The sequence below is a fragment of the Schistocerca gregaria genome, chromosome 9 (assembly GCF_023897955.1).
Source record: "Schistocerca gregaria isolate iqSchGreg1 chromosome 9, iqSchGreg1.2, whole genome shotgun sequence".
NCBI lineage: Eukaryota > Metazoa > Arthropoda > Insecta > Orthoptera > Acrididae > Schistocerca > Schistocerca gregaria.
This window is the reverse complement of record NC_064928.1, coordinates 183,532,437-183,557,986: the sequence shown is the minus strand read 5'-3', so window position 1 is coordinate 183,557,986 and position 25,550 is coordinate 183,532,437. Positions and strand designations below refer to the sequence as shown.

The window sequence follows — 25,550 nt, the reverse complement described above, 5'->3', positions numbered from 1 at the left end:
ATCTACAGCCTCAACTTTGGAGAAAGAATGCCTCACTTACACTGTTAATGCATTGTTTGAGTTACTTCTGCTTTTCTCTGTTCACTTCAAACATCCTCATCATAATCCATAAATCCCATATTTATTCCAGTTTTAAGCATCCTTTGTCTCATATAACGCACAAATCTGCTTTGTTAGCTCAGTAGTTTGTTCCCTGTATTGAGCTTTCCAATCTCTGCATTCTATTTGGTACACATAAATTATTTTAGCCATCTGTACAAACAGATAACAGACTGTATTTAATTACATGCCAATTATTTAAAAACCTGCAGTGTCACTGATAAGAATACATCAACCAATTTCATTATTAAACAAATAAATAAAATAAAATTTCACTTTAATTCCATGTAGTAAGTAATAATGACACATTAATGGCTTTCTTCTAGTAGGTGTACCATATGCTCTTAGAAGCTACAGTCAGGGTTCATTACATTCATTCTGTCTTGCACTAAATTCATTTATAATGGAAAACATTGTTTCATTAGTTATCCTCATTTGAGATAATGTGACAAACAAATTTTGTTGTTATCACTTACATCTTGAGACTCAGTGTCTCTTGTCTAGAACACTTCTACAAAATTGATTTTACTATTGGGATCTTCAGTCCTTAACAGCGATGCAAAAGCTTTTAAAACTTTTTACAAATATACCTCGATCTATTTTGTTATTTACTTTCCATTTCTAGTGATATTAGTATAGCAACTCTTGTAGCACACTGTGCTTCTGCTTTGCTTACACCTTTTTCAGTTTCACCATAACAATGGTATGGTAAGCTGACTTTATTATAGATAAATAAAATATCAAATCTTTATTATTTTGTATCCTTCTTACTTTCTCTTATTCTTGCATTCATTCCATCTCTTTCACTTGTGAATACTATGTATATATGCAACATTTATTACAAATGTACATTACTGGATGAAATACACAAACCCAAGCACAATTTCACTCTTATTGCCCCACTGGCGGTGACGGGACGACAGTATCCTGTATATTGTTAGCTGTAGTAATATCTGTAAATGTTTGTTAGAGTAACGACATATGGAGCCAAAAAGGAGTAGTGTTGCAATTTATGTAAGCTACATGAAGCTGAACTCTAACACCCATACACACATCACATGAATCATTTTAAGGCAAATCAAAATTAATCAGTGAATTTCTCATGTACAAGAAATAAATTTGGTATCAACACAGACATTTCACTATATATCTTTGGCAATGTCATTTCATTTATACACAACTCAAATTATTACTAGAGACTTCTGTATCTAAGTGCCTTACTCTTATTTCAAGTTGACTATAGGTATTTACAAATTATTACACTACAGGTGCACTGACAGTAGGACACTATACTTTCCAAGAACTACTGAGAGACACTCCTTTTCTTGCTCTGATGCTGCAGTTCATCATAGTAGGATGCTCTTAAACTCATTAGTTCAGTATTCATACAATAGCAAATGGTGCATTCTCTTATCAGTTACAAGGGTCGTTCAAAAAGAAATGAACCAGAGGCATAATAACAGAAACCAGTACCTGTATGTTAGAAGTATTGACCCTGGCCGTTGAAACACTTGTCCCACTGTTACACAAGGTGGTGAATGGCTGTCTCATAAAATTCCCGGGGCTGCGATGTTAACCAGTTCCATGCATACAGCTGGACGTCATCGTCCGAGGTATATCGTTTGCCCCTCAGAGCCTTTTTATGTGGACTAAAAATGGCATAATGACAGGGAAAGAGGTCTGGCTTGTATGGAGGGTGACAGAGAACCTCCAATTTTTATTTCTGCAGGAGTGCTGCAACCACATTGGCCATATGAGGCTTTGCATTGTTGTGGAGTAGAATGACCCCACGGTTTGAGACTGCCTTGTCATTTTGATTTAATCGCTTGGCAAAGGGTGGTCAAGATTTGTGAGTAACATTGGGCATTCACTGTTGTCCCATGCTGCAGGAAGTGAATTAGAAGGGGGCCACCTTGGTCAAAGAAGAACGTCAGCATAACCTTTCCTGCACTCGTGTGGATGGCCTTGGCTTTTTTTGGTCGTGGTGACCCTGGATGCTTGCACTGGAGACTTTGTCAGTTTGATTCTGGTTCTGACTCACTGCCAGCCAGGAATGCATTCCCTTCCCGAGCATAGTGCTGCAGATAAGCAAGACAGTACGCCATTCGGCATGCTTCCTGGTCAGGTTGAAGACTGTTGGGCACTCATTGGGCACACACTTTGGCCATGTGCAATCCTTCCTTCATGATGGTGCGAACACTTCCAATGCTCAGTCTGACCACGGTGGCTATGGCTTTGACTGTCACTCGGTGGTCCTTGATAATGAGTGCATCCACCAGCTAGATGATGTCATCAGTAATGAAGTGTGGTGCTCCAGACCATGCATCATTGACTAACGACACCCGTCCTTCTGTGAAGCGCTTGTGCCATGCCTTGAGCCTTGCAAGGAACATGCAATGGTCACCATATGCTTGTGATATTATTCAATGAATGTCCATTCTTCCTACTCCTTCTGCGGTCAGAAAATGAACAAGACCTTTTTGCTCTTCTTTTGCTGCCTCCATGTCAGTGCTTGCAATGTGACTAGAAGTGTTGAATGATTGAGGCATGCTGCTGATAGCTCTGTATACTCATGTGAGGGGCACATGTGCCCTCAACTGACAACTTCCATGCTCTGGTTGGAACCACACCTTATTACATGTGCCCTGATATTACCCTCCTGGAACTGGCTTGCACATTTGAGACTCAGGCTCATTTCTTTTTGAATGCCCCTTATATATGCAGGGTGAGTCACAAATGAAGAAAAATATTTCACTGACTGCATACTGCTATATGCAATGAGTAAAAACAATTGTAATTCTTGTCTCTCTCTCTCTCTCTGACTTCTTGTTCATGTAACAGAAAACAAGTTAATCAAAGAAGAAGACACTAAAGAATGTCAAGGTTTGGCTACATTATTTTCCCAAAGATATATCACATGACACATTTGTGATTTGTGTCAGCCAGCACTGATAAGACACTTGGAAAGACTCATCTCATACCAGAGCATGATAAATCATGTATGAACTTGTGAGCCACACATTGCATACAGTTTACAGACTGCAGAGCCCCGTGAAATGAGAAGCTGGGATTGCTACAGAAAGAGTAACATATCTGCTGAGTGAGAATATTTCTATCTACAACCCAGACATATTAAGAAATCATGCCATTCTTTCCTCCGGTCTAATGCAAGTGCACAGGACCACTCAAAACTTCTTTTCACATGTTACTTTTGCCAAATTCAGTTGCAGTGCTATTTTACAGACATAGGCAAATTGGAAATACAATTTTGTGTTTGTAGCTCAATGTATGACACTATGTACAAAATGTTTTTTTCTCATTCATGGTTCGCCATGTGAATGATTAATGCCAACTGCATAGAGATGGAGAGCTATGCCATAATAACAGGTGATGACTTGGAGTCTCATGGCTGTTAGGGAAACTAAACCCAACACATTCAGGAAAGTTACAGTTCTCTCTCTCTCTCTCTCTCTCTCTCTCTCTCTCTCTCTCTCACACACACACACACACACACACACACACAACTAAACCCAACACATTCAGGAAAGTTACAGTTCTCTCTCTCTCTCTCTCTCTCTCTCTCTCTCTCACACACACACACACACACACACACACACACACACACACACACACACACACACACACACACACACACACTCACACACGTACGGCACTGCTTGTGGTGGCGACAGTAGTAATTAGAGGAGGCACCCTCCCCTCACCTCTCACCTCACCCTCGCTTCTCGCACGCGCAGGGCATCCTCGCAGCCGTGCTGACGGCTCTGTTCGGTTCCCGGGACCCCGACCAAGTTGCGACCATGGCAAAGCAGGCCGGCGAGGTGAGTATCCACTCCACCCAGACCTCCCACACCCCCGCATGCAGCTGCTGCTTTCTGATACTGGTGCCGGTGGACGGTTCCTTACTTTATTTACAGACACACTTCTTCTAAAAACCGTCCTAAGTCCTCGTTCAGATAGCTTTTAAACTGTGCTGTGCATGGCAACAACTTGTGTAATGCATGCTGATACCATATAAAGTAACAGGCACTGCTCAATAATATTAACACACTAAACAAATACGAAGGCTGCATTTTAAGTTCTTACAAAAAATGAGTAAAGTGTACCACTGTTTCACAAAACATTCATTTCAGAATGTACTGGTAGGCATTTGAACCATTTCTGGATACATTTTTTCCACTGTGATGTTGCTACCTCAAAAACTTGGTTGTGTAATGACTCAGAAGTGTCCTGTGGTGGCGACTGTCATTGCTCTCAAAGTGTTTCATCTAAGTGAATAAAAAGAAGCAATAAGGATATAAAGCAGGCTAATACAGCAAATGGGACATTAATTCTGCATTCTCCTCCATCATTTTGATTAACTATTGAGTGAAATGCTGTGTCACAATTGGCATTGTGTTGAAAAATGATGTAAGACTGTATCAGTGGTTTTTCCTGATTTCATCAATGAGTTGTGGTGAACAAATTGTTGAATACTATTCACCATTTGATTCTTCAATTCTCTACAGTCCAGTGTAACCAAACAAACAGGCAATTATTTTCTTGGAACTGAACACTTTTGTCAGTTTCAGTCATTTAGAAATACTCAACAGGTGACTGACATTTATTTTTGAGACCATAGGAATATATTGCAAGTTCCATCGCCCATTACAGTGTTGTTTTGGACTCTACATATCCTCAGCAAAATCCAGTGAGTATTTACTTACACCAATTCATGAAAGCCTGTTTTTGAGCTGTGATAAAACTGCAAGGACTCTGTCAGGAGCAGATCTTTTCTGTAGCCAAATATGTATGAGAAGTCAAATATACTGCAGTCTTCAATGTGTCCACAGATGCCTCTAATGCATCATAAGCCAGATGTGGATCCTTGTTAATTGTGTTAAGCATGACATCCATGTTTTTTTGAATGACTAATGATTTCAGTCGACCTTCACAAAAGTGAGACAAAAATCTGCAAACCAGTTGCAATAAGTCTTCTTCTAAGGTGGCTGATTATCAAAAGTTGAATAATGTAATGTGATGGATTGTTAAGTTGGGTATTTATGAAAACTGTAAAAAATTGTCCGGCAACAATCTTCATGTCATATTTCCATTTTCTCACAACAATCTTTCTACAAACGCTACTTGTAAATAAAATTCTTGGCCAACTTGAGCTGCCATTATTTTAACATTAACAAATGATAAAGTTTGAAATAACAGTAATGTTACATCTCAGTAGTGTCATCTACTGGTTGGCTGTAAAAACCTGTGAAAACCCTGGTACAACACTATTGCTAATGATTGTAATGAGCTGCTAAGATGTGTGTGGAAATTCTGGTGGCATCTTAATCTCTACATTGTGTGCTAGCTCTCTCGAAGAATGAGAGAGGAAGGAAGGGAGAAGGTAGTAAGATTATAAAAAGATGATGTGGTACAGAGGCATCAGTATACAGTATACAGTATGATGCACTGATTATGTGATCCAAGTACTACTAGTTGTGACAACTGCATCAATCCTATGATTATGAAATTTTCAGCAGAAGTGTTGTTTGACAACCATATGCGCAGCCGTAAAGTTATATTTTAGTATTCTCTCAATACCAACAGAAAGATTGTCAGTGATACATCCACGCCCTCTTTTCTTTACCTTAAGTGCTAAATAAAATTTGTACAAATTATAGTAATGGACATTCCAGGATAGAAACTATAAACAAAGATGAGGCATCTTAGCCACTCACCTTTAATTAAATAACGTGGAGCACAAGGAAATGAGAAACATTGCAGATTCTAAGTATCCACCTGATGGAATCTCAGACTCCTGCCCTCAGCTGACTTTACAGTGTGAGATTCCATTAGGTGGATAATTAGAACAAAACATTAGAAAAAGAGGAAAAGAGAGAGAGAGAGAGAGAGAGAGAGAGAGAAGAGTCAAGCTCAATGTGTTCTCAGATGCCACTCACCTGAAATGCGGTGCCCACAAATGGGAAAGGTCCAATACCATAGCTAACTGTATTCTGTCAGATTGCTCAAAAAAAAAAAGTTTTAAGTCATCATATTGTCCAAAAAATTGGGAGAAAGACGGGTACATAGAGTTAGATACACAAACTAAAGATGTTAGATACACAAACTAAGGGAAATGGATTTACGTTCATTCTGCACATCTAACATGCATTGTAAATGCCACAATTGTTGTATTTGTTGCTATATTGATCAGTTAAAAAAAACTGCAGTTAGTCCAAAATATGTCAGGACTATAGCCAATCCAGACACTGCTGCCTGCAGGACTGCAGTGTAGTGGTGTCAGTACCCACCTTGAATGTCACTTCTTTGTGCTGCGAAATGACAACTAGAAAAATTACACTGATAAGCCAAAACATTATGACCACTGCCCACCACAACACTGGATACCACCTGGTGGCATTGCAGGCATCTTATACGGTAACAGAAGTATGTAAGTGGAGCAGACACACACGGGGATCACCCTAGCGAAGATAGGGGCCGCAAATGGGGAATTCCACTGAGATAAGCAACTTTGACGAACGGCAGATCATTATTACACAGAGCCTGTGAATGAGTATCTCAAAAACAGTGAATCTGGCAGAATGTACATGTCCTACTGTTGTGAGTATCTACTGAAAGAGGTATAAGAACATTGAAACTACCACTAGATGCTAAATAGTTAGATATCCACAACTCTTCCAGAACATGGGGTAGAATATATGGTGATCTGTGGCATTTCTGCTGAAAGATCACAATGCTGGCGCAGCACAAGTGTCTTGGAGCACACCGTTCGTGGTACATTGTTGAATGTGGAGCTCCACAGCAGACCACCCTTATGTGTTCACATAACAACATCATCAATTACAATTGTGGTTGGCATGGGACCATCAGGATTTGACCATCAATCTTTGGAAACATGTCAGCTCTTTGGGTGAATCACATTTTTGCTACACTAGGTCAATGTTTGTCTCCACAAACACCGTCAATGAAGTGAACAGTGGTTCGAAATGTGCAGCACGCCAGACACATGTTTGTGGGAGCAGTATTATGCTACAGGTGACACCCTCCTGCCCTTGCATGGAACCTGTGGCAGTAACTGAAGACACGCTGACTGCTGCAAACCGCCTGCACCCCATTATGCCTGGTGTCTTCTCCAACTGCAATGTCATGTTTCAGCAGTATAACTGTCGTTGTCTCAGAACCAGAAGGATGCTACATTCATTTGAGGAGCATTATAGTAAACTCACATTGATGTCAAGATGACCAAATTCACCTGATGTAAATCCTGTGGAACTCGTATGACTTTCTATCAGGTGCAATCACTGAGCATGCAAGTCAGTGGCCTGTTATTTACAAGAATTACATGGCCTGTGCATAGACATCTAATGCCACATACCACCACAAACCCACCAACAAACTGTCTCCTGATACACATAATCAGTGATGTATTTCATTCCAAAGATGGATAAACAAGCTATTAAGAAGGTGGTCATAATGTATCGGCTCACCAGAGTGTTCAAAACAGTGGGAATCACTAGATAACAATAACTAAAAATCAGAAAGCCAAAGGTAGCATACCAATTAGATATCCCATTAAAGAGTACAATGAAAATAATCTGACCAAATGAACTAGGATGCACCATAAAATAAGCTGCCATATTGTCAGGCATTTAACTTTTTGAAACATTTACATACAAAGGACTTTAATTTAACGTGTCACTACCTACTTACAACTACTTGGTTGAAGCACCCTCTGTTCATCAATAAATTATTTCAATTTAGGGATTGATTCTGGTTCTCTATATAATTGGGAAAAAATGTATTAAAGGTCGCCAGAAATGGAATAAACAAACCAATCTTCCGGTATTGAAAAAATGTAAGATCATAAGAAAGTTCTCTTTGTTCAACACATATTAAAAATCAACATTATTCATTTGTCAAATACAATGTGTTAGTCAATGTGCAGGCCAGTAACCAGTAATTGGCTCCAAAGTAGATGAGAGTACAAATGTATGTGTTTCTTTGCACCACTTATTTTACTGGCAGTTACAACAGTTATTTACACATACACCTCCTTCAATAATGACTAACCAGTAATCCTGAATCTGTCATTAATTAATACTAGCTAGCAAAAAAAATCTAAAGCATGCAGATATTACAAGCATGAAATCATTAACAACGCAATGGAAAATCCTGGTAGGAACTGCATGAGGAAACGTAGCAACTCAAAGTAGGGATGGCACTGAGAAGCTTCCAGATAATTAATAATACAGATGTTGATTACTATTGCCTGACTGGTGATCCTTGTCAGTGCACGGTCACAAAGTCTAATGCTGTACAGCAGCTCAATCCAGTCAGGCTGCCAAACTGAGAATAGAGTTTGTTTCTGTACTCTGATGAAGGATCTGGTTTCGATATCTAAGCCATAGTAATCGGTACCCTTTCTCCACACAGTAAGTTGTTCTCTTTCCTCATGCAGATGTAAGCATGAACGCACAACTGACAAAATTTCATTTTCTGCATTGTTTCTGCAGTTTTAACCTTTAATATCAAACATTTTCAAATGCAAGCTCTAAAATATGCATGTCAAATAAATTTGTTTGAGAAGATTTCAGCTTTGCCTTTATAGTACAATAAAGTATAAACAGCATGCTAATGTGTATGTCATGAATTTGCTGATATCGCATTTATCCTTAGGTTGATCTCATTTCTAAATTTAGTGTGGCAGGAATCATTAGGAAGGCTGTTGGGTTATGAAAGTATTTTTTTTTTCTCTCCAGTAAACATGGAATGTTAAACTGTAGCAAGGAGAGAATGGAAAAAAATTGGAGATAATATGCATGAGACTGAAACAGTCTTCAGTTACCTTGAAATCTGCAAAACAATACAACATTTATCATTTGTAAAACCACATGACAAATGTGGTTAAGTGCAGCCTCAAAAATGGAGAACTGATTATAGCCACAGATAGTCACAAAGAATGTGAATTAACATAATCTCTGTCATTTAACAAAGGAGATAATTAACAATTATAAAAGTCAAAATTATTTCAGACTACAAAACAAGTTTAGATTCTTAATGTACTGTTATTAGATAATCCATTCACCTGTCTTATTTACTGTATTTAATTCACTCAATTTATTTTGAAATTATGAAATTTCATCTTCAGACTGGCTCATAGCAGTTCAACTCAACTGAAACATTTAAGAAAATGTAACCACATCAAAAGCCAATAGACCTACTTATGCACAATATGAGGGTGTACAGAAAGGTATTGCCTCTGAATTTATTTTTTGAAATTTCTTAAAGCTTTTTAAATAAAACAAATGTTATTGACATTTCTGCCATTGAGAAACCGGTTTGTTGTTACTGTCCACAGCAGAATGTTTGACTTTGTTGACAGACCCACAACCTCACATCCTCTAGCACTGCTTTATCACTAGCAATGTAAAGTCCTCGACGGTGTTCTTTAAATTTATGGGGCCATGTGGGACTGTATGGAGGATGATCGATAATAGTAAACCCGACACATCAGATTGTTGCAAATGCCTCAACACTCAGTGCGGTCTGGCACTGATATGCTACAGGAGAGGATGCTCCATATCTGGATGAATTTGTAACTTGATTACAGAATGCTGTTTCTGATATATCGTCATAGTTGCATTACAAGCCACCATAACACATGCTACAGTTCAGAGCCCTCTGCAAATATGTAGACATGTAAAATAAAGATGTATAATGTTAATAACATTTGTTTTATTTAAGAAACTTTAAGAGTTTTCACATAAAAAATTGGAAAAAAATTTTCCGCGTCCCACCATATGTGCCAGTCCTTGTGTGCACCTAGTATGAAGGCCAAACATCCAGTAAGAGAAGTTTCATGTCTGCCCAATGAAAACTGGATACACACAAGAAATGCTGTATTTTAGGCATACAATAGCACTACTGCTTTTCAATGCGGTTATATTTTGAATCACTATGTTCTTTAATGTTTGGCTTAGATGGATTCCCATAAGCAAATCTGCAAACAAAATTGTATAATTTTGAAACTGATGATGCGAATTGTATACCATCAAAAAACAGCTGAATGGATTATCCAGTAACAGTATGTAAACAAAATACTGGTGAATGCCCCTGAGGTTCTATTCATAAGGATGAAACACACCAAAATACTTTAGATGGCAGATTTGATAAATGTTTTGTCTCTGACTTAAAAACGTCTGAGAGTAAAAAAATCTGAGGGTCAACAAGTCCATGACTTCACAGTTTGCAGTTCACTATTCAGCTGCATGGGATATGTATAATAGCCAATAGTAACTCGTAGCCGCATTCATGCTGAACTTCTTGCCATTTGTGGAAGAGCGAACTGCTTTCTTTGGGGGCTTCACTTGGTCAACGTACATGATTTTAACAGCAGAAAATATAAACAAAAGACAAAAGAGGGACAAAAAGTCACCTGATGCTTTGGAGTAGGATGTGACTGTAAAGCACTCACCACTAATGTTGCAGTTCATCAGCATCGTCGTTAACCTGCTGGACGCCCTCAAGACATCCTTCAGCCAGCGTTCGATGGCAGCCCGCTCCATCGGCAAGAGAGACTCCATTTCTGAAGCTGCTGTGGCCGGACTCGCTCTGCTCAAGGTATGTTAATGACAGTGTCCATCTCTTTGCCCATACACGCAGTGAATGTTGAGTTGCTCTCTGAATGAGACCAGTGGGCAACTGTTAACATTTCTCCCAAATGTACCATGTCACTTTGCATTTATGCGCAGTTTGCCACCAATTAACTGACAGTTCAATTAAGAGTTGCACCAGTAGGTCAGCAAAATTATTGAGACTTTTTTAAATAAATAAAATGAGACTTGCATCAGTACAGAATTTACTCTGGGGGGTGGGGGAATGAAGTACATAAAAGGATTTTAGACATTTTTGGTGATTACATTGTCTTGCAAATTCCTCAACAGTAGGAAGAAGTGGGGGACAAGTTTGTACAGTTAACATAAGAAGATAAAATTAAAAAACAGACGTGCAGATGATCAGTGCTCATTATGAAGAATGGCAGCTAACTCACACACAAAGTCATACTATCAGATGGAGTACCCATGGTCAATTATTTAAGCACATAAATCTTTTAGTCACATAAATCTAGTAGTCAGGGAGACAGACGCCAAAACGATTCACTGCAAGAATACTTAGGAGAATTATGAGAACATTCATTTAGAGCCCTAGAGAAATGTTCTTTAGTTCAGTCAATTGTCAAATTAATTTAATGAAATCCACAGAGAACACTTGATGAGAGCTACTCAGTTCATCACTGGTTTACTTCATAAGTGCCAGGGTGTAACAGAAATGTTTAACTGCCACTGAGACATGCTACAAGACAGGTATAGAGTATCACATGAAATAATAATAAAATTCCAAGAGCACGCAATCCGATATCACTTGAGGAACATATTACTTCCTTGCATACAGTGACCTTGGTGGAAAATTAATGAAATTTGGTCTTATTTAGAAGTCATTTTTCAGCATAACATCTACAAATGGAAGAGGATGGAGGAAAAAAATTATGCCCACACACTAACTAGGGCCCACCACAGAGTGGCCTGTGGAGGTCAGATAATCATTTAGAAGCATATTATGCTTGTCACTGAGATCTCTCCATGTTTCCATAGAGCCTCTGGCTGTATATTCCCAAATCCACTACACTCTTGGATGTAACAATATTATGAGATGGAAAGTTGCTATTCACCATGTAGCAGAGATGCTGAGTCGCAGTTAGGCACAACAAAAAGACTTTCACAATTATAGCTTTTGGCTACAATAGACAGATGTATGCATAAACACACACACTCACAGAAATACAGAAAAAAAATGTTCAAATGTGTGTGAAATCTTATGGGACTTAACTGCTAAGGTCATCAGTCCCTAAGCTTAACCACTACTTAACCTAAATTATCCTAAGGACAAACACACATACCCATGCCCGAGGGAGGACGTGGACCTCTGCCAGGATCAGCCGCACAGTCCATGACTGCAGCACCTTAGACCACTCGGCTAATTGCATGCGGCATGGAAACACAACTCGCACACTTGACTGCAGTCTCAGGCAACTGAAACCTCACTGTAGTTTCAGTTGACTGAGACTGCAGTTGTGTGTGTGTGTGTGTGTGTGTGTGTGTGTGTGTGTGTGTGTGTGTGTGTGTGTGTGTGTTTGCGTGCGCACGCACATCTCAGCATCTCAGCTATATGCTGAGTAGCAACTTTCCATCTCATAGCATTGTTACATTCCATCCAGGATTTTCCATTGTTTGACAATCTTGGGTATATTTATACATACCTCAATTTGTTTTCTCCTGAGTTTCAAGTCCACAACTTCATATAAAGTTTAGCACAAGTTTAAATTTGTGCATTATTTTACAATCCTCCCTTGTATTTCATGAGTAATGGACACATTTTTATTGACACTTCAGTTAATTAATACTACCCCAGTGGTTGAAGAATGCAAGTTTGCAACCAAAGTAGGCCATTGAAAGGTCAACTATAAGCAGTGAATGTTATGACAGAAACAAAACAACAGGACCAGGATATGTGGGTACAGTTTAAGACATGGTAGTTTCCAGATCAGAATGTGGAGAACAATTTTGTACATACTCAGTGACGTGCTGCTCATCTGTCATCCAGGGCTATGTGAGGACACTGAAAACGAGCGACTCGAGCTGCATGCAGAGGATGGTGTGCGAGGCCAACCGGGAGTGCTCCGCCGACACCCAGGGAGCCATCTACTGCCAGCTGGGAACGTGAGTACATGATTCAGTGTCCCATGCTCAGTAGCAAGGCCTTACAGCAAATTAAATACATTTCCCACATTAAGTAATAACACCTTAGAATAGTCTTACAATAAATAAAGTTTTTTTCAAACTTCCATCTGTGGTAAGTGGTTAAAGTACACACAAGCTTTCGGATTACTTAGGAGTGACAATGGCAACCATCAACACTCAATAACCATTCAGATTATCATAAAATCATAACAATTAAAATGTCAAGAATGATTAGGTGCTTCCAAAAACTACATAGCTGTATGAAAGTGTTTTATACGCAACTACCAGTTTTGCTTTGGTATAGATGAATCATCAGGTTTATAATGACTACATTTCCAAACTGTATTGGACAATAACGGAGTCCCAGCTTTTGGAAAGTTGTCCGCATTAAGAGTCAAACCACCTCGATGGGTTATCATAATAAAACTGAGTGCACACAATAGGTACTTGTCAAAATATACAAACCATGACTGTTGAATGAGCCAAGCCAGAGTTGCAGAACAGATTTTATGTGAAATAGAAAATATCGCTTACCAAATAGTGAGTCTAGCTCCCATTGAAGCACTCCCCTTGGCTGCATAAACACAGTTGTCAACATTTCTGGAAGTCTTGGAAGCAAGAACAGAAATTTTCAACTGTGATGCTTGTAAGCTCATTTGTCACAGCCCATTGGATGTCTGAGATATCTTGATGATGGTTTCCTTCTAGTCACTTTTTCACTCACAAAAACAAGAAAAAATTGCAAGAGGTCTGTAAAATGTGTGATGGCAATAAGAAAATGTCTCGTCAAATATTCGGTAACAGATAAACTAGTATGGGGACTTGTAATATCTTGCAGTAAGAACCAGTCCTGATAATGCCACAAATCAGGGCAGCAACGTCGAAATGCTTGTTGCAATCATTTCAAGACTTTGATGTAAAGAGTTTGGTTCATTATTTGACCTTGGGAAACATACTAATAGTGAACTAATCCTTTACTATCAAAGAATACGTTCAACATTGCCTTTATTCTTGAAGGCTGTCATTTGACTTTTTTTGGGGCTGGTGATCTAGGGCTCTACCATTCAGCACCTTGACGCTTCGTGTGAAGGTCATACCCAGCAATAATCTTTGCAGAAATATGGGGTCATGTCTGGCTCTATCCAGTATTTCAACAGAAATTCTTCATTTTTCCTCTTTCTGTTCATCTGCTAGTATGTGAGGGAATATTTTATGAGTTTTTCATTAAGTTTCCATTCCCTTAAATCTTTGTGTAAAACCTTATGACACACATCACGATTCAAATCATGTTCTTTTGATATACTATGCACAGTTACATACCAGTCTTCTTGCAGTAACTGCCTTACATGCTCCACTTCTAGATCATTGTGGACAGCAGATGGGTGACCCACTCTGGGATCATCTTGCGCTGAATCTCTGCCTTCATGAAACCTTTTGTGCCCCTCGAACATATCACTTTTTGAAAATGCCTCATCTATGTTTGCTTGCATAATTATTGCCCATGTTTAACTAGGGCTTTTCCCAAGCTTATTGCAGAACTTAATGTTCACTCTTTGCTCACAATCAGCATCCATTGTATTTCCATAACTAATGCACCAAGAACCCAAACTGTGTTGCTAAGCACAACACTGTGCTGTAGTGAGTTTGTGCAAAAACATGGCCGAGACCATTTTGAGGATACTGCCATAAAAACAACATTTGTTCCTTTTTAGTATTACAAACTCAGAAATGAAGAAACCTGTCTTGGAACTTTCTGGAAAAGGCAATAAGATCTGGGAGACATGAGCTGTATAAAACCAATATAAATAAAACTTAAAATCCCATGTGATGTGCGTACTTGTGCCATCTTGCTAACAGGCCAATGTGGTGTAAGCAGTCCATGGAAGCTGGCACTATGCACATCACACAGGATTTCAAGTTTTATTTATATTGGTTTAATACAGCTCATATCTACCAGATCTTATAATATATCCTTCAGAGTATTATCCGACTTGGCTCATTCAACAATCATGCTTTGTATATTTTCACTAGCATCTTTTGGTTGTACTCAATTTTATTATAACAGTTCACCAATGTGGTTTGACTCTTAGTGTGGACAACTTACCAAAAGCTGGGACCTCATAATTGTCCATTACAGTATGGAGATGTAACCATTATAAAACTGAAGATGGCTCTTTACTGACATGAAAGCAGTAGTTGCGAATAAAACATCTTCATACAGCTGTGTGCTTTTTGGAAACACCTCATCATTGGTTCAAATGGCTCTGAGCACTATGGGACTTAACATCTATGGTTATCAGTCCCCTAGAACTTAGAACTACGTAAACCTAACTAACCTAAGGACATCACACACATCCATGCCCGAGGCAGGATTCGAACCTGCGACCGTAGCAGTCGGGCTGCTCCGGACTGAACGCCTAGAACTGCTAGACCACAGCGGCCGGCCCACCACTTCATTCTTGACTTTTTAATTGCTATATTTTTTTATGATAATCAGAATTGTTATTGACAGTTGGGAGTTGTTATTGTTATCCATAATGCTTCTGAGCTGTGGTTGCCCTCCCCAGAATGTCTAGTTTCAGATAACTGCTCCTCTGTGATGGTCAAGTGGCCACTAACTGTCATGTGGTTGTTGCTTCTGTTTGCCTATGAATTCACTAGTGTAAAGTCCAGTCTCACTCCAACTCGTTCCTAAACTGGCAGTTAAGCAAGGCTCAGTACCTGGTCACTGGAAGGCCAAAATGGGCATTGCTGTGGTACTGGTCACTAGTGACGCATTGTCAGTAGTATGGCAATGTAAAGAAAGAAGTGGTAATCACACAAAAGTCAGTGTCCACACAACAGTGGCTGAGGACGATTTGACTCACAGCTTGTGGGTGTTTAACAACTTCATATGAATGGAAGCTGGGAAAATTTTAATACTTTATATAATTACAAGATCACAAATCCATGCAATCTAACTGTTTCTAACATTTGATCTGAAGTAAATGAATATTTCCATTGTCAAGGATTGATGATGACACAGATTAATGAAAATTAGGCAAATTTTTCCTCTTTCCAGTAGTTATTCTATTGTGGATTGCTTAAGTTAGTTACCTATGAGCCATTGTTGAACAACTGGAGAGATGAAGAGAGACCTGCTAATTGTTCTGTGTGGAGCCAATTAATGGGCCATGAAAAAATTATACTATTTGCAAATATCTACCTAGCACCACACACTAGGTCATATCTGACCACTGTCACTGAGGAACTCGAACTAGTGTCTAGCTCACAGAATATCATAAAATAAAAAAGTTCATATTTATCTAGAGGAGACACCATAAAGCTTTCATACTTCTAAGAGCACAGATTTGATCAGAGGAAAGACCAGAAATTAGTGCTTGCATTTCTTGTGGGATACTTTCAAATGGTGTAGAACAGTTGATATTGCACACAGCACATTTAGTTTTGTACAAACAATGTCAAAATACAGTTTGTTGTTGGATATATTTCAGCCAGGGGTCACACAGATGATCTCATTACCAGTTTTAACCTCTTAATGAGTCACCATCAGTTGATTTGAAGATATTATCACATACCTGTGAGAAGGTGTAAAATATTAAAACCATCTGCCAATGACTTGTTAAGTGATTGATACCATCTATGTGACCTATAGCTGAAGTACACAATAAAAAGATTTAGTTTACAATACAATCACTGTGTCATACCTAGCCTGTGTAAGGAATCAACATTTAGCCACAAGTGTCCAGTCTTTGTCGCATGTCTTCTTCCTAGCCACAAATGCTTGGTAAACTTCCCCAATTCTAGCTCTTTACCTTCTTTCTGTTAGACTTTCCTATTTCAGTTCCCTAATTATTTCTGTGATACTGATTGTCCTTCTGTAGTATGCCATTATAGAACTGGCTGCACTCCTTGTATCTGCATCTTTGCTGGAGTCCCATATTCCCGCAGCATATTCCAACTGGCGTCTTCTCCTTTGTACCATTCTGTCTCTCAGTAACTTTCATGCCAGAGTTATCGCCTCACCTTTGTGTAGTCTCCATTGTAGATTCCCAGTGCCCAGTGTTGCATCTAGGTACTGACATTGTTGGCCTGCTGTGATGTTGACCAGTCACAGCAAAGCTTGCATTCGTATCTTAGAGCACTCCTACCCTTTAGTCAAGATGGCCATTTGACCCTGCAATTGCCAACATTTCCTCACTTTGGACCCTGTTCCTGATTACTTCTAGGTCCTGTTTTCTAAGAGTTTACTTCCTCAAAATTATTATATTAACAGCAAACAATCTTAATTCTGAGTTTATCCTTTCCCTGGTATTATTGACATAAATCAGAAACAGCAATGGCCCTAGTTTATTGCCTTGTGTTACATCTCTCTTTGTCATCGCTACCGTCAATGTGAAGTTTTCCACCTCCCCCTGTATTAAAATCTGAACAGTAGCTGGGATCAAACTGTGGTGCTACCCTTGGACTATGGAAGTTCTTTACAAGGAGGAAGGTGCATTAATGATACTATAAATCATGCAGGAGGGCAATGGGCTCATACAGCAGAAAATTACAATGCTTGTCAAATGGCTGTTGATGCTGATGATGATCTAACTGGACTTACATTCCACATCTCACTCAGTGGCTTTTGATTAATTAAGGATTTTCCTTGTAAACTGCACAAGGAGCTGTTTATTCTGATTATGTACAAATACTTCTAAACATTTTATAGAGATATTTATTCACCATCACAGATTTGGCTGTTGTGTCATTCTCATGTGATAGCTGTAACAACATGTATCACACAAACAGTTGTTCAACTTTAAAATATATTGTTTTCTCAAAAATTTATAATAGTCAAATTATTAGTTTAAAAATTGTATACCATTCCTATCTCACTATCAAGTGCATCAGAGCAAAATCATTCCCTTTGAGTTCCATGTTTACATATCTTGTATGTATAATTACATAAGATTCTTCATCATCTCTATAAAAGGATGTAGTACTACACCAAAATGAGAATATTATGTGACATCACATGTTTAAGCACGAATTCATTAAAAGTATTACAAAGACATTACTTACTGTAATTCCTATGTAACACATGTAATATTGCACTCACACATTTAATAACAGTGTAGGTGGAACACGTTATTTCTAAATGCATTCACATTTTGCTCACAACAGGTACGCAACCAGCTTCATGCTCGAGAGATCGAGTGATACGCCTTTCGATGCCTTCTACGATGCTGGAAGAAGAGGAAGGAGTGGAGAGGACTGCCGAGCACTGTTCCTCTCCTGTAACGAAGTCTAGAGAGCCCCCTCCACCTCCAGCTGTCGCAACCCCGAGCTGAGCCGCGACGTCCCGCACGGACCGATACACTGACAGTGACTGTGGACTTACCACTTTACCCGACCGACATACCCTGACAGCCAAAACGTTATGCGACTACAGATGGAGACACAGAACTGATACATGTCTAAAACTACAGATCTGACAATGACACCACTGCGTATAATGCTTTAATACATAGATGAAATAGCAGACAGTTTTTAATGAACTTTGACTGTCTGTAACAGGTGTAGCCAGTTTCCTGCTCGGAGGGATTTCACTTGCCATAAAATTCATTTATTTAGGTTCATAAATTGTTACAGTGGGGTACGATGAGAGTTGTAAAAGCAGCTGTGGGACTGTGAACAGGTGGATACAATATCTGGCAATAACAGGTGACTTTTCAGGAAAGAAATACTTTGGCTTTGTGATACCTAATTACTCAGTGAGACTAATTGGGCAGCTCGAAACTGGCAAGGCGATTGACGATTTGGGCTCTGACCGGAGGAAGACGTATCGAGTCCGGCACTCAGCAGAATTCATCACTCCGCTCAGTAAATACACCAGATTCTTCTACATATACGAATATACGTAGACATAAATTATGTCAACACTGCACATAGATTTCACGTACTATCCAATATATTATAGGCATTGTATTGTGGTAGCAGTTACGAATTAAGACACAGGTGATATATAGTCGATAAGGTGCGTAACAGTCTGAGACCACGGTCGTACGTGCTGTCAACTTCCTTCGTAGCTCACGGAATCGTAGTTCTCGTCACTGAAAATCTGGGTGAGTTTTTGTCTATGACATTACACCGAGACTGACGACAGTGTACAAGGACAGACTGCACGTCTCAGATGACTTACATTAATCTACCGTAGTGGACATATATTTCTGAATGTTTTCAGTATTGTATTTGCCTGAATGACTGAGTGTTTGCGCTGTTATTTATTGATAACTTATTAGGTAGCCCATTAAGCTGAAATTTAAGAGCATTCCATAATAGCATCCATTTGTTCAACTATAATTTCAGTTTCCCAAAGACAGCATTATTTATTTATTTATAGATATATACTACAATTATTTATTTATTATGTAATAGAACTATTGCATATGAGAAATCATTTACAAAATTTATCCAATGTATACTGTAATTTCAGAAAGAGTTCTGCTCCAAAGACAAAGGGTCCCAGAATTCAAAAACTTGACTCATTAACAAGTACCGGAAACTGTAATGGTCCACGGTTAGAGAGGACCTAAAAATGAATAATTCTGAATAATAAATGCTGGTGTTGCAGCGAAGCATTTCCCAGTACTGACAATCATGGAATGTTCCATGTATGAGAGTGTCAGTACTCAGGAAAAATGCCGCATCTTCAGGGCAAGGGCAGTGTGTGACAGGGAGCACATTAAAAGCTAACCACTGCAGTGAGCACACCAGAAGAACTCCATAATCACACATATGGACATAATTTCTGAAGTAACTGACAGGGCAACTGGAAATTGTTGCATTACATCACCCAGCTAAACTCAGTTACTTTTACATGGTTAACAAATGTTGACCTTTTATATTCTCTCAAAGTGAGGAACCATCTATACGCTGCTGCCCTGGTTCCAACTTACCAGTTAACCTTCTGATTGACTGTTACACAGCATGAAGCGAATAAGATCTGGAGGAGAGGAGGAACAGACTCAGTTTACATGTGTACCAAGGAAAAATAAAACTCTGAATGACTGGTCGTGTGTGTATGAGACTGAAAAAGCGCAAATGTAGTCATGTAGAAATGTCCTTGTGAATTTGTTGTATATGTTACTAGTTAATAAATATTTTCACAAATACTTTTCTGAGATTTATTAAACATGTACTTTCAATGTGTCACAGTATAATATATGGTACCTCTAATGACACAGCAATATGATAACACTATTTTAGTTTTATGACTGAAATATCATAACTAACATTCCATGAAACCACACACAGTTATTCTTTACACGATTACTGATTCCTTGCCTGTGCCATGGCAGAATACTTGTTATAGTTGTATTCTATGGAATACACTGTACTATTCAAATCTGTCATTGCTTTTGAAGAAAAAAGTTTGAAACGTGACAGATACAAACCAAGATATTTGATTAAATCTTTGTAGATGTAATCTGTTGTGAATAATAAGAGAGCAGAAAATTGTGCAGTTGTTGTATCCCAAGCTTTCTAGGTTGTTAAACAGTAGCAGCAGACATGTCGGAAAAAGATCAGTAGCAACCCGGCATTAGGAAGCATGGGCAGGAGTTCACAAGAATGTGTGTGTGTGTGTGTGTGTGTGTGTGTGTGTGTGTGTGTGTGTGTGTGTGTGTGTGTGTTTTGCAGTAACCGATAAATGGACCCAACATTGACTAATATTTGGGACATAACTGTTGCATTTCAAACAATATTAAGTTACAAAAATTGAATATTATTGCTGATTTTATCACACAACAATTTAAAAATTGAACATAAAGAGAATACCTACTAAACCACAGGCACAGATCCAGGGTTGAGTTTTAGGGGAGTGGGTATCACAGTTTCTACTTTCTCCCCCCACCGCTGTCCCCCAAATAGAATTTTCCACTTAATACAACAATTGCTTATGGTCTAATAATAATAGCAGTAACAATAACATACATAAAATGCTTTAATACAGTAACAATAACATGCTTACATTAATGCTTACATCATTTTAAAACACCTTACAAGCATTATAATTTGTGCAAGAAAAAACTAAAGTGTGCATTGACCATTATTGGCGTAGGGTGAGTCAAACAGAACTTTAAAAGTACGAAATTATAAAGAAATTTATTGAGATAACTTACAGACTCAGTAGATGTGTCATTTTGTAGCAAACAACCTCAAGTCTGATCGATGTAATGCATCAGTACCTCATTCCACCACCAGTAGTGCCAGCGTAGTGCATAGTTAAAATAACTACTTTCATTGGTGTGCAGTGAGTTCGCTGTGTGTTTTGGTTTCACGAAACAAATTCTGGAACAAATGTTCGGTGTAAATTTTGCACCAAATATGGTAAAGAACCTCCAAGCAGGTCTGCAATTTACTCTTGGCACAAGAACTTTGTTGAAAGGGGTTGTTCACTGTGACATGCTCACTTGCGTGTTGGTGATTATGTGGAACAGATTAGGGAGAGCTTTGCCTGCAGTATACAAAAATCAATGCAAGATGCATCTTGTGAGATTGGTATTCCACAAAAGACTGTTTGGTAAGTATTTTGTTGACATTTACACTTGAAGCCATACAGACTCACAATGACACAGCGCATTAGTGACGCAGATAGGGTTGCTCATGGAGAACTCTGTGTGGAAATGTTGCATCGAACAGAGGACGACAAGACATTCCTGACAATAATTTTCAGCAATGAGTCAACATTTAATATCAGTGGTAAGGTGAATACACACAATACATAATATGGGGCAGCAAATATCCACATGTAACCCAGGAACACATTCATGACTGCCCCAAGGTTAGGAACACATTCATGACTGCCCCAAGGTTAATGTGTTTTGTGCCCTTAGGAAACAGAAAGTTACTGTGTATCTGGAAATGCTTAAAAATTCCACAGATTGATGAAGATGACTGAGATGGGATGGTTAACTACCAACAAGAAGGTGCACCATCTCATTTCCTTGCCAAAGTTCAAGGTTTTCTTGATTTCCCAGGTCAGTGGACTGGTTGTGAAGGGCCAATTGCATGGCCACCTTGGCCCCAGACTTGACACCACCCTAGTGTTTTATTAACGAGCCTTTGTATGTTCCTCCCCTACAAAACATTTCAGCCGAGCTGAAAAATCAAATCTACACTGTCTTTGCACAAGTTACTCCCAGTTTGCCATAACAAGTGTGGGAATAAATTGATTACCAGTGGGATGTTTGCCACATCACAAATGGTAGTCAGATCGAACCAAAATGACACTTTTATGTGAAACTTGAGGTTGTTTGCTATGAAATGACACATCTACTGATTCTCTAAGTTAGCTCAATAAACTTCTATATACTCCCAAATCCATAAAGTTGCTTTTGACTCACTCTGTGTAGGCTTTAACGTGAGAAAGAAATTTCTGAGAAGGCATGTTTTAAGCACAGGTGAACCATGCACTGTGGGAAGGGCCCACTCTGGGGGCAAGTGAACTGGACATTTGACTGGGGTGCCAAGATTTGGGAGCATAGGGTTTCCACCCATCCCAATATACCGTCACCTTTATAGACATTCTTGTTCCAACATCCCAACAAGACCCAATTTTATTCCAATTTTGCAAAATATTGTTACGAATTTGGCTCAAGTACTGAAGTAACACCATCTACTAGCACAGCACGTAAATGCAGCCCTTTGTTTTTCTTTAATGTCATTTCGACACCTTTACAAGAAAGGTAGGCCAGCAGTGGCCTATCTATGCTGCTCTTAGGCCACAGATAATACAGACAGTATATAAAGAGACACAGAAAAACAAAACAAACACAGTGGATAAAAACGGTAGACAGCATATTAAGATACATGAAGCCGTTCACAGGCGCACTGTTCGAATAAAAAACATTCATCACTGTACACAAATGTAGGAGACAGAAATTACACATGTGAACGAAGGAGCACAAATAGAGAGGCACTAAAGCACTGGCGACAGAATCCGGTGCATGAAGATTCACTGTTCACACACAAATCTGGTGACCTGCCAAAGGGAAGAGGTGTGGGTAGGAGGGAGAGGGGGAGGTTGTTGATGCCATTGGCAGAGGAGAAGGGAGAGGAAGAGGAGAAGGTAGGGGGGTAGTGGAAGCCCAGGGAGGAGGGGTGGGAGGGAGGGAGGAAGAGAGTAGGGGGAGAGGAGTGCCCTGGGAGAAAAACACAGGGGGAGGAAGGGGAGGATCAAAGTTGGTAGGAGGGGTAGAGGGAGGGGATGAAGGCATCATTAGGGAGGGGGAGTTAGTGGAAGCCACCTTGGGCAAAGGTATGGAGTGTGGAGAGATGGAGAGCAGGTGGAATGTGGGAGTACAGGTGCAGCAGCAGGTGGGGGTGGGAAGGACGGGAGAGACAAGAGGGTGAGGGAATCAAGTTTGTGGGACGTGTAAAGGATCCGTATCCGTTCGAGGAAAAGGAGGTGTGGGAACGGAATTAAGTTGTACACGATCCGCGTGGGGGATGGGAGGCGGATGCGATAGGTGAGGCGGTGCGTGTGGTGTTCCAGGATTTGAAGAGATTTGTAGAAGGTAGGTGGGGTGGAGATCCAGGTGGGGTGGGCATATCAGAGGATAGGGCGGATGAGGAATTTATAGGTGTGGAGGACGATGAAGGGGTCCAGGCCCCATGTGTGGCCAGAAAGGAGCTCGAGGAGGCGGAGTCGGGAGCGTGCCTCGGCTTTGATCGTCTGGAGATGGGGGGGTCCAGGAGAGGCGACGGTCGAGGGTGACGCCAAGGTACGTGACGGTGGGGGTGAGGTTGATGGGGCGGCTGTAGATGGTGTGATAGAAATCGAGGAGATGGAAGGAAGGGTTGGTTTTGCCTGCAGTGAATGCAGCGCCAGTTAGTTTGGTTTATATCAACAAGTTTATGTCGACAAGGAATCTCACAGATGACGTTGAACGTTGTGTATCCTGCTTTAATGATGCAAGCACCTTCGAGATGTACTGCCATCATTCGAGAAAATGTACTTACAGTCTTTTAAAATGTATACAATAATTTCGTTTGAGGTTTAAACAGTTAGGAAATTCCGGTTACACACTTATAAGACTTGTAGAGGGAAGCGAGTACTTAAAATTTTGAATAGGAACCCGTTTCCGAAAACGTGCCAGGTAGGTATGCAAAAGGGTAGTGATGTTGGTGGAGGGAGGAGGTTACGTCGAATCCCCAACGTCATCTGACGTCTGTCGTACCTCTCTGACCTGGTTTGAGCCTCATTCACATGTCTGAGTTTTAGAGCAACATGATTGGGTACACGCTCGTAGAATACATCGACATAGTCCTTCCGAATGGTGAATATTAGGAAAGAGCGGCTCAACGCCTTCATCAAGATCGTTCTCCGCCACACCCGACTCCATCGCATACTCTTTCCAGTACAAATTACGCAACAGCTGTGAGGAAAGGTATCTTCACCATTAGGAGGCATGAATGTGTTGCTCCAAGGAGACGTTGCACACCCGAGTTGGAAGAAGTCGTGCTGCATCACGTTGAAGAGAACCCGTCAACGACGGCTTCCGCTCCACGTGAAACGTAATCCAAGGAGATTCAAGCAAACGCTGAAGAATACGTGCCTTAATGTTAACATCAGTATTATTTTTGTGATGAGCGGAGCATAGTACTGCTGTTTAACATATTCGTTGGCGTCAATTAAATATTCTGATCGAAAGGGTCTTTCATCACGAACATGCGTACGTTATCTGACTTTTCCGAGGAAGCTCCGGAGACTGGCTGTTTTAGCCATTCTAATAACATGACGAAAAATTCACTTTTCACAGGATGGAGGGCCAACGCACTGGCAACTGTATGTAAACGGTCTATCACAATTCAATGTTGCACAATAATTTTGTGTCAACGTATTACGAAGATGTGCGAGGCCAAGAACGGTACAATATTTTTGGCGTACGAGTAGGTGCTGGACAATCAGAAACCGGCGTGTATTGCGATTGTAGTCGCTACGCGCCGCAAATACACTACTGGCCATTAAAATTGCTACACCAAGAAGAAATGCAGATGATAAACGGGTATTCATTGGACAAATATATTATACTACAACTGACATGTGATTACATTTTCACGCAATTTGGCTGCATAGATCCTAAGAAATCAGTACCCAGAACAACCACCTCTGACCGTAATAACGGCCTTGATACGCCTGGGCATTGAGTCGAACATAGCTTGGATGGAGTGCACAGGTACAGCTGCCAATGCAGCTTCAACACGATACCACAGTTCATCAAGAGTAGTGACTGGCGTATTGTGGCGAGCCAGTTGCTCGGCCACCATTGACAAGACGTTTTCAGTTGGTGAGAGATCCGGAGAATGTGCTGGCCAGGGCAGTAGACGAACGTTTTCTGTGTCCAGAAAGGCCCGTACAGGACCCGCAACATGCGGTCGTGCATTATCCTGCTGAAATGTAGGTTTTCGCAGGGATCGAATGAAGGGTAGAGCCACAGGTCGTAACACATCTGAAATGTAACGTCCACTGTGCAAAGTGCCGTCAGTGCGAACAAGAGGTAACCGAGACGTGTAACCAATGGCACCCCATATCATCACACCGGGCGATACGCCAGTATGGCGATGACGAATACATGCTTCCAATGT

General features: G+C 40.0%; 1 protein-coding gene across 2 annotated transcripts in view; it reads left to right on the top strand.

Annotated features, from left to right (window-relative positions):
• The window catches only part of LOC126291766 (uncharacterized), a 72,069-nt gene extending 51,995 nt beyond the window's left edge, over positions 1-20,074 (top strand). Inside the window, exons 5-8 of one of the 2 annotated variants that reach the window (XM_049985449.1) lie at positions 3,855-3,938; positions 10,606-10,737; positions 12,778-12,893; positions 18,084-20,074. In XM_049985449.1, the coding sequence (XP_049841406.1) occupies positions 3,855-3,938; positions 10,606-10,737; positions 12,778-12,893; positions 18,084-18,210 (459 nt within the window). In that variant the 3' untranslated portion in view covers positions 18,211-20,074. The remainder of the gene's footprint in view (positions 1-3,854; positions 3,939-10,605; positions 10,738-12,777; positions 12,894-18,083) is intronic. The other variant, XM_049985450.1, reaches the window with a different exon arrangement.
• The last annotated feature ends 5,476 nt before the right edge of the window (positions 20,075-25,550 follow it).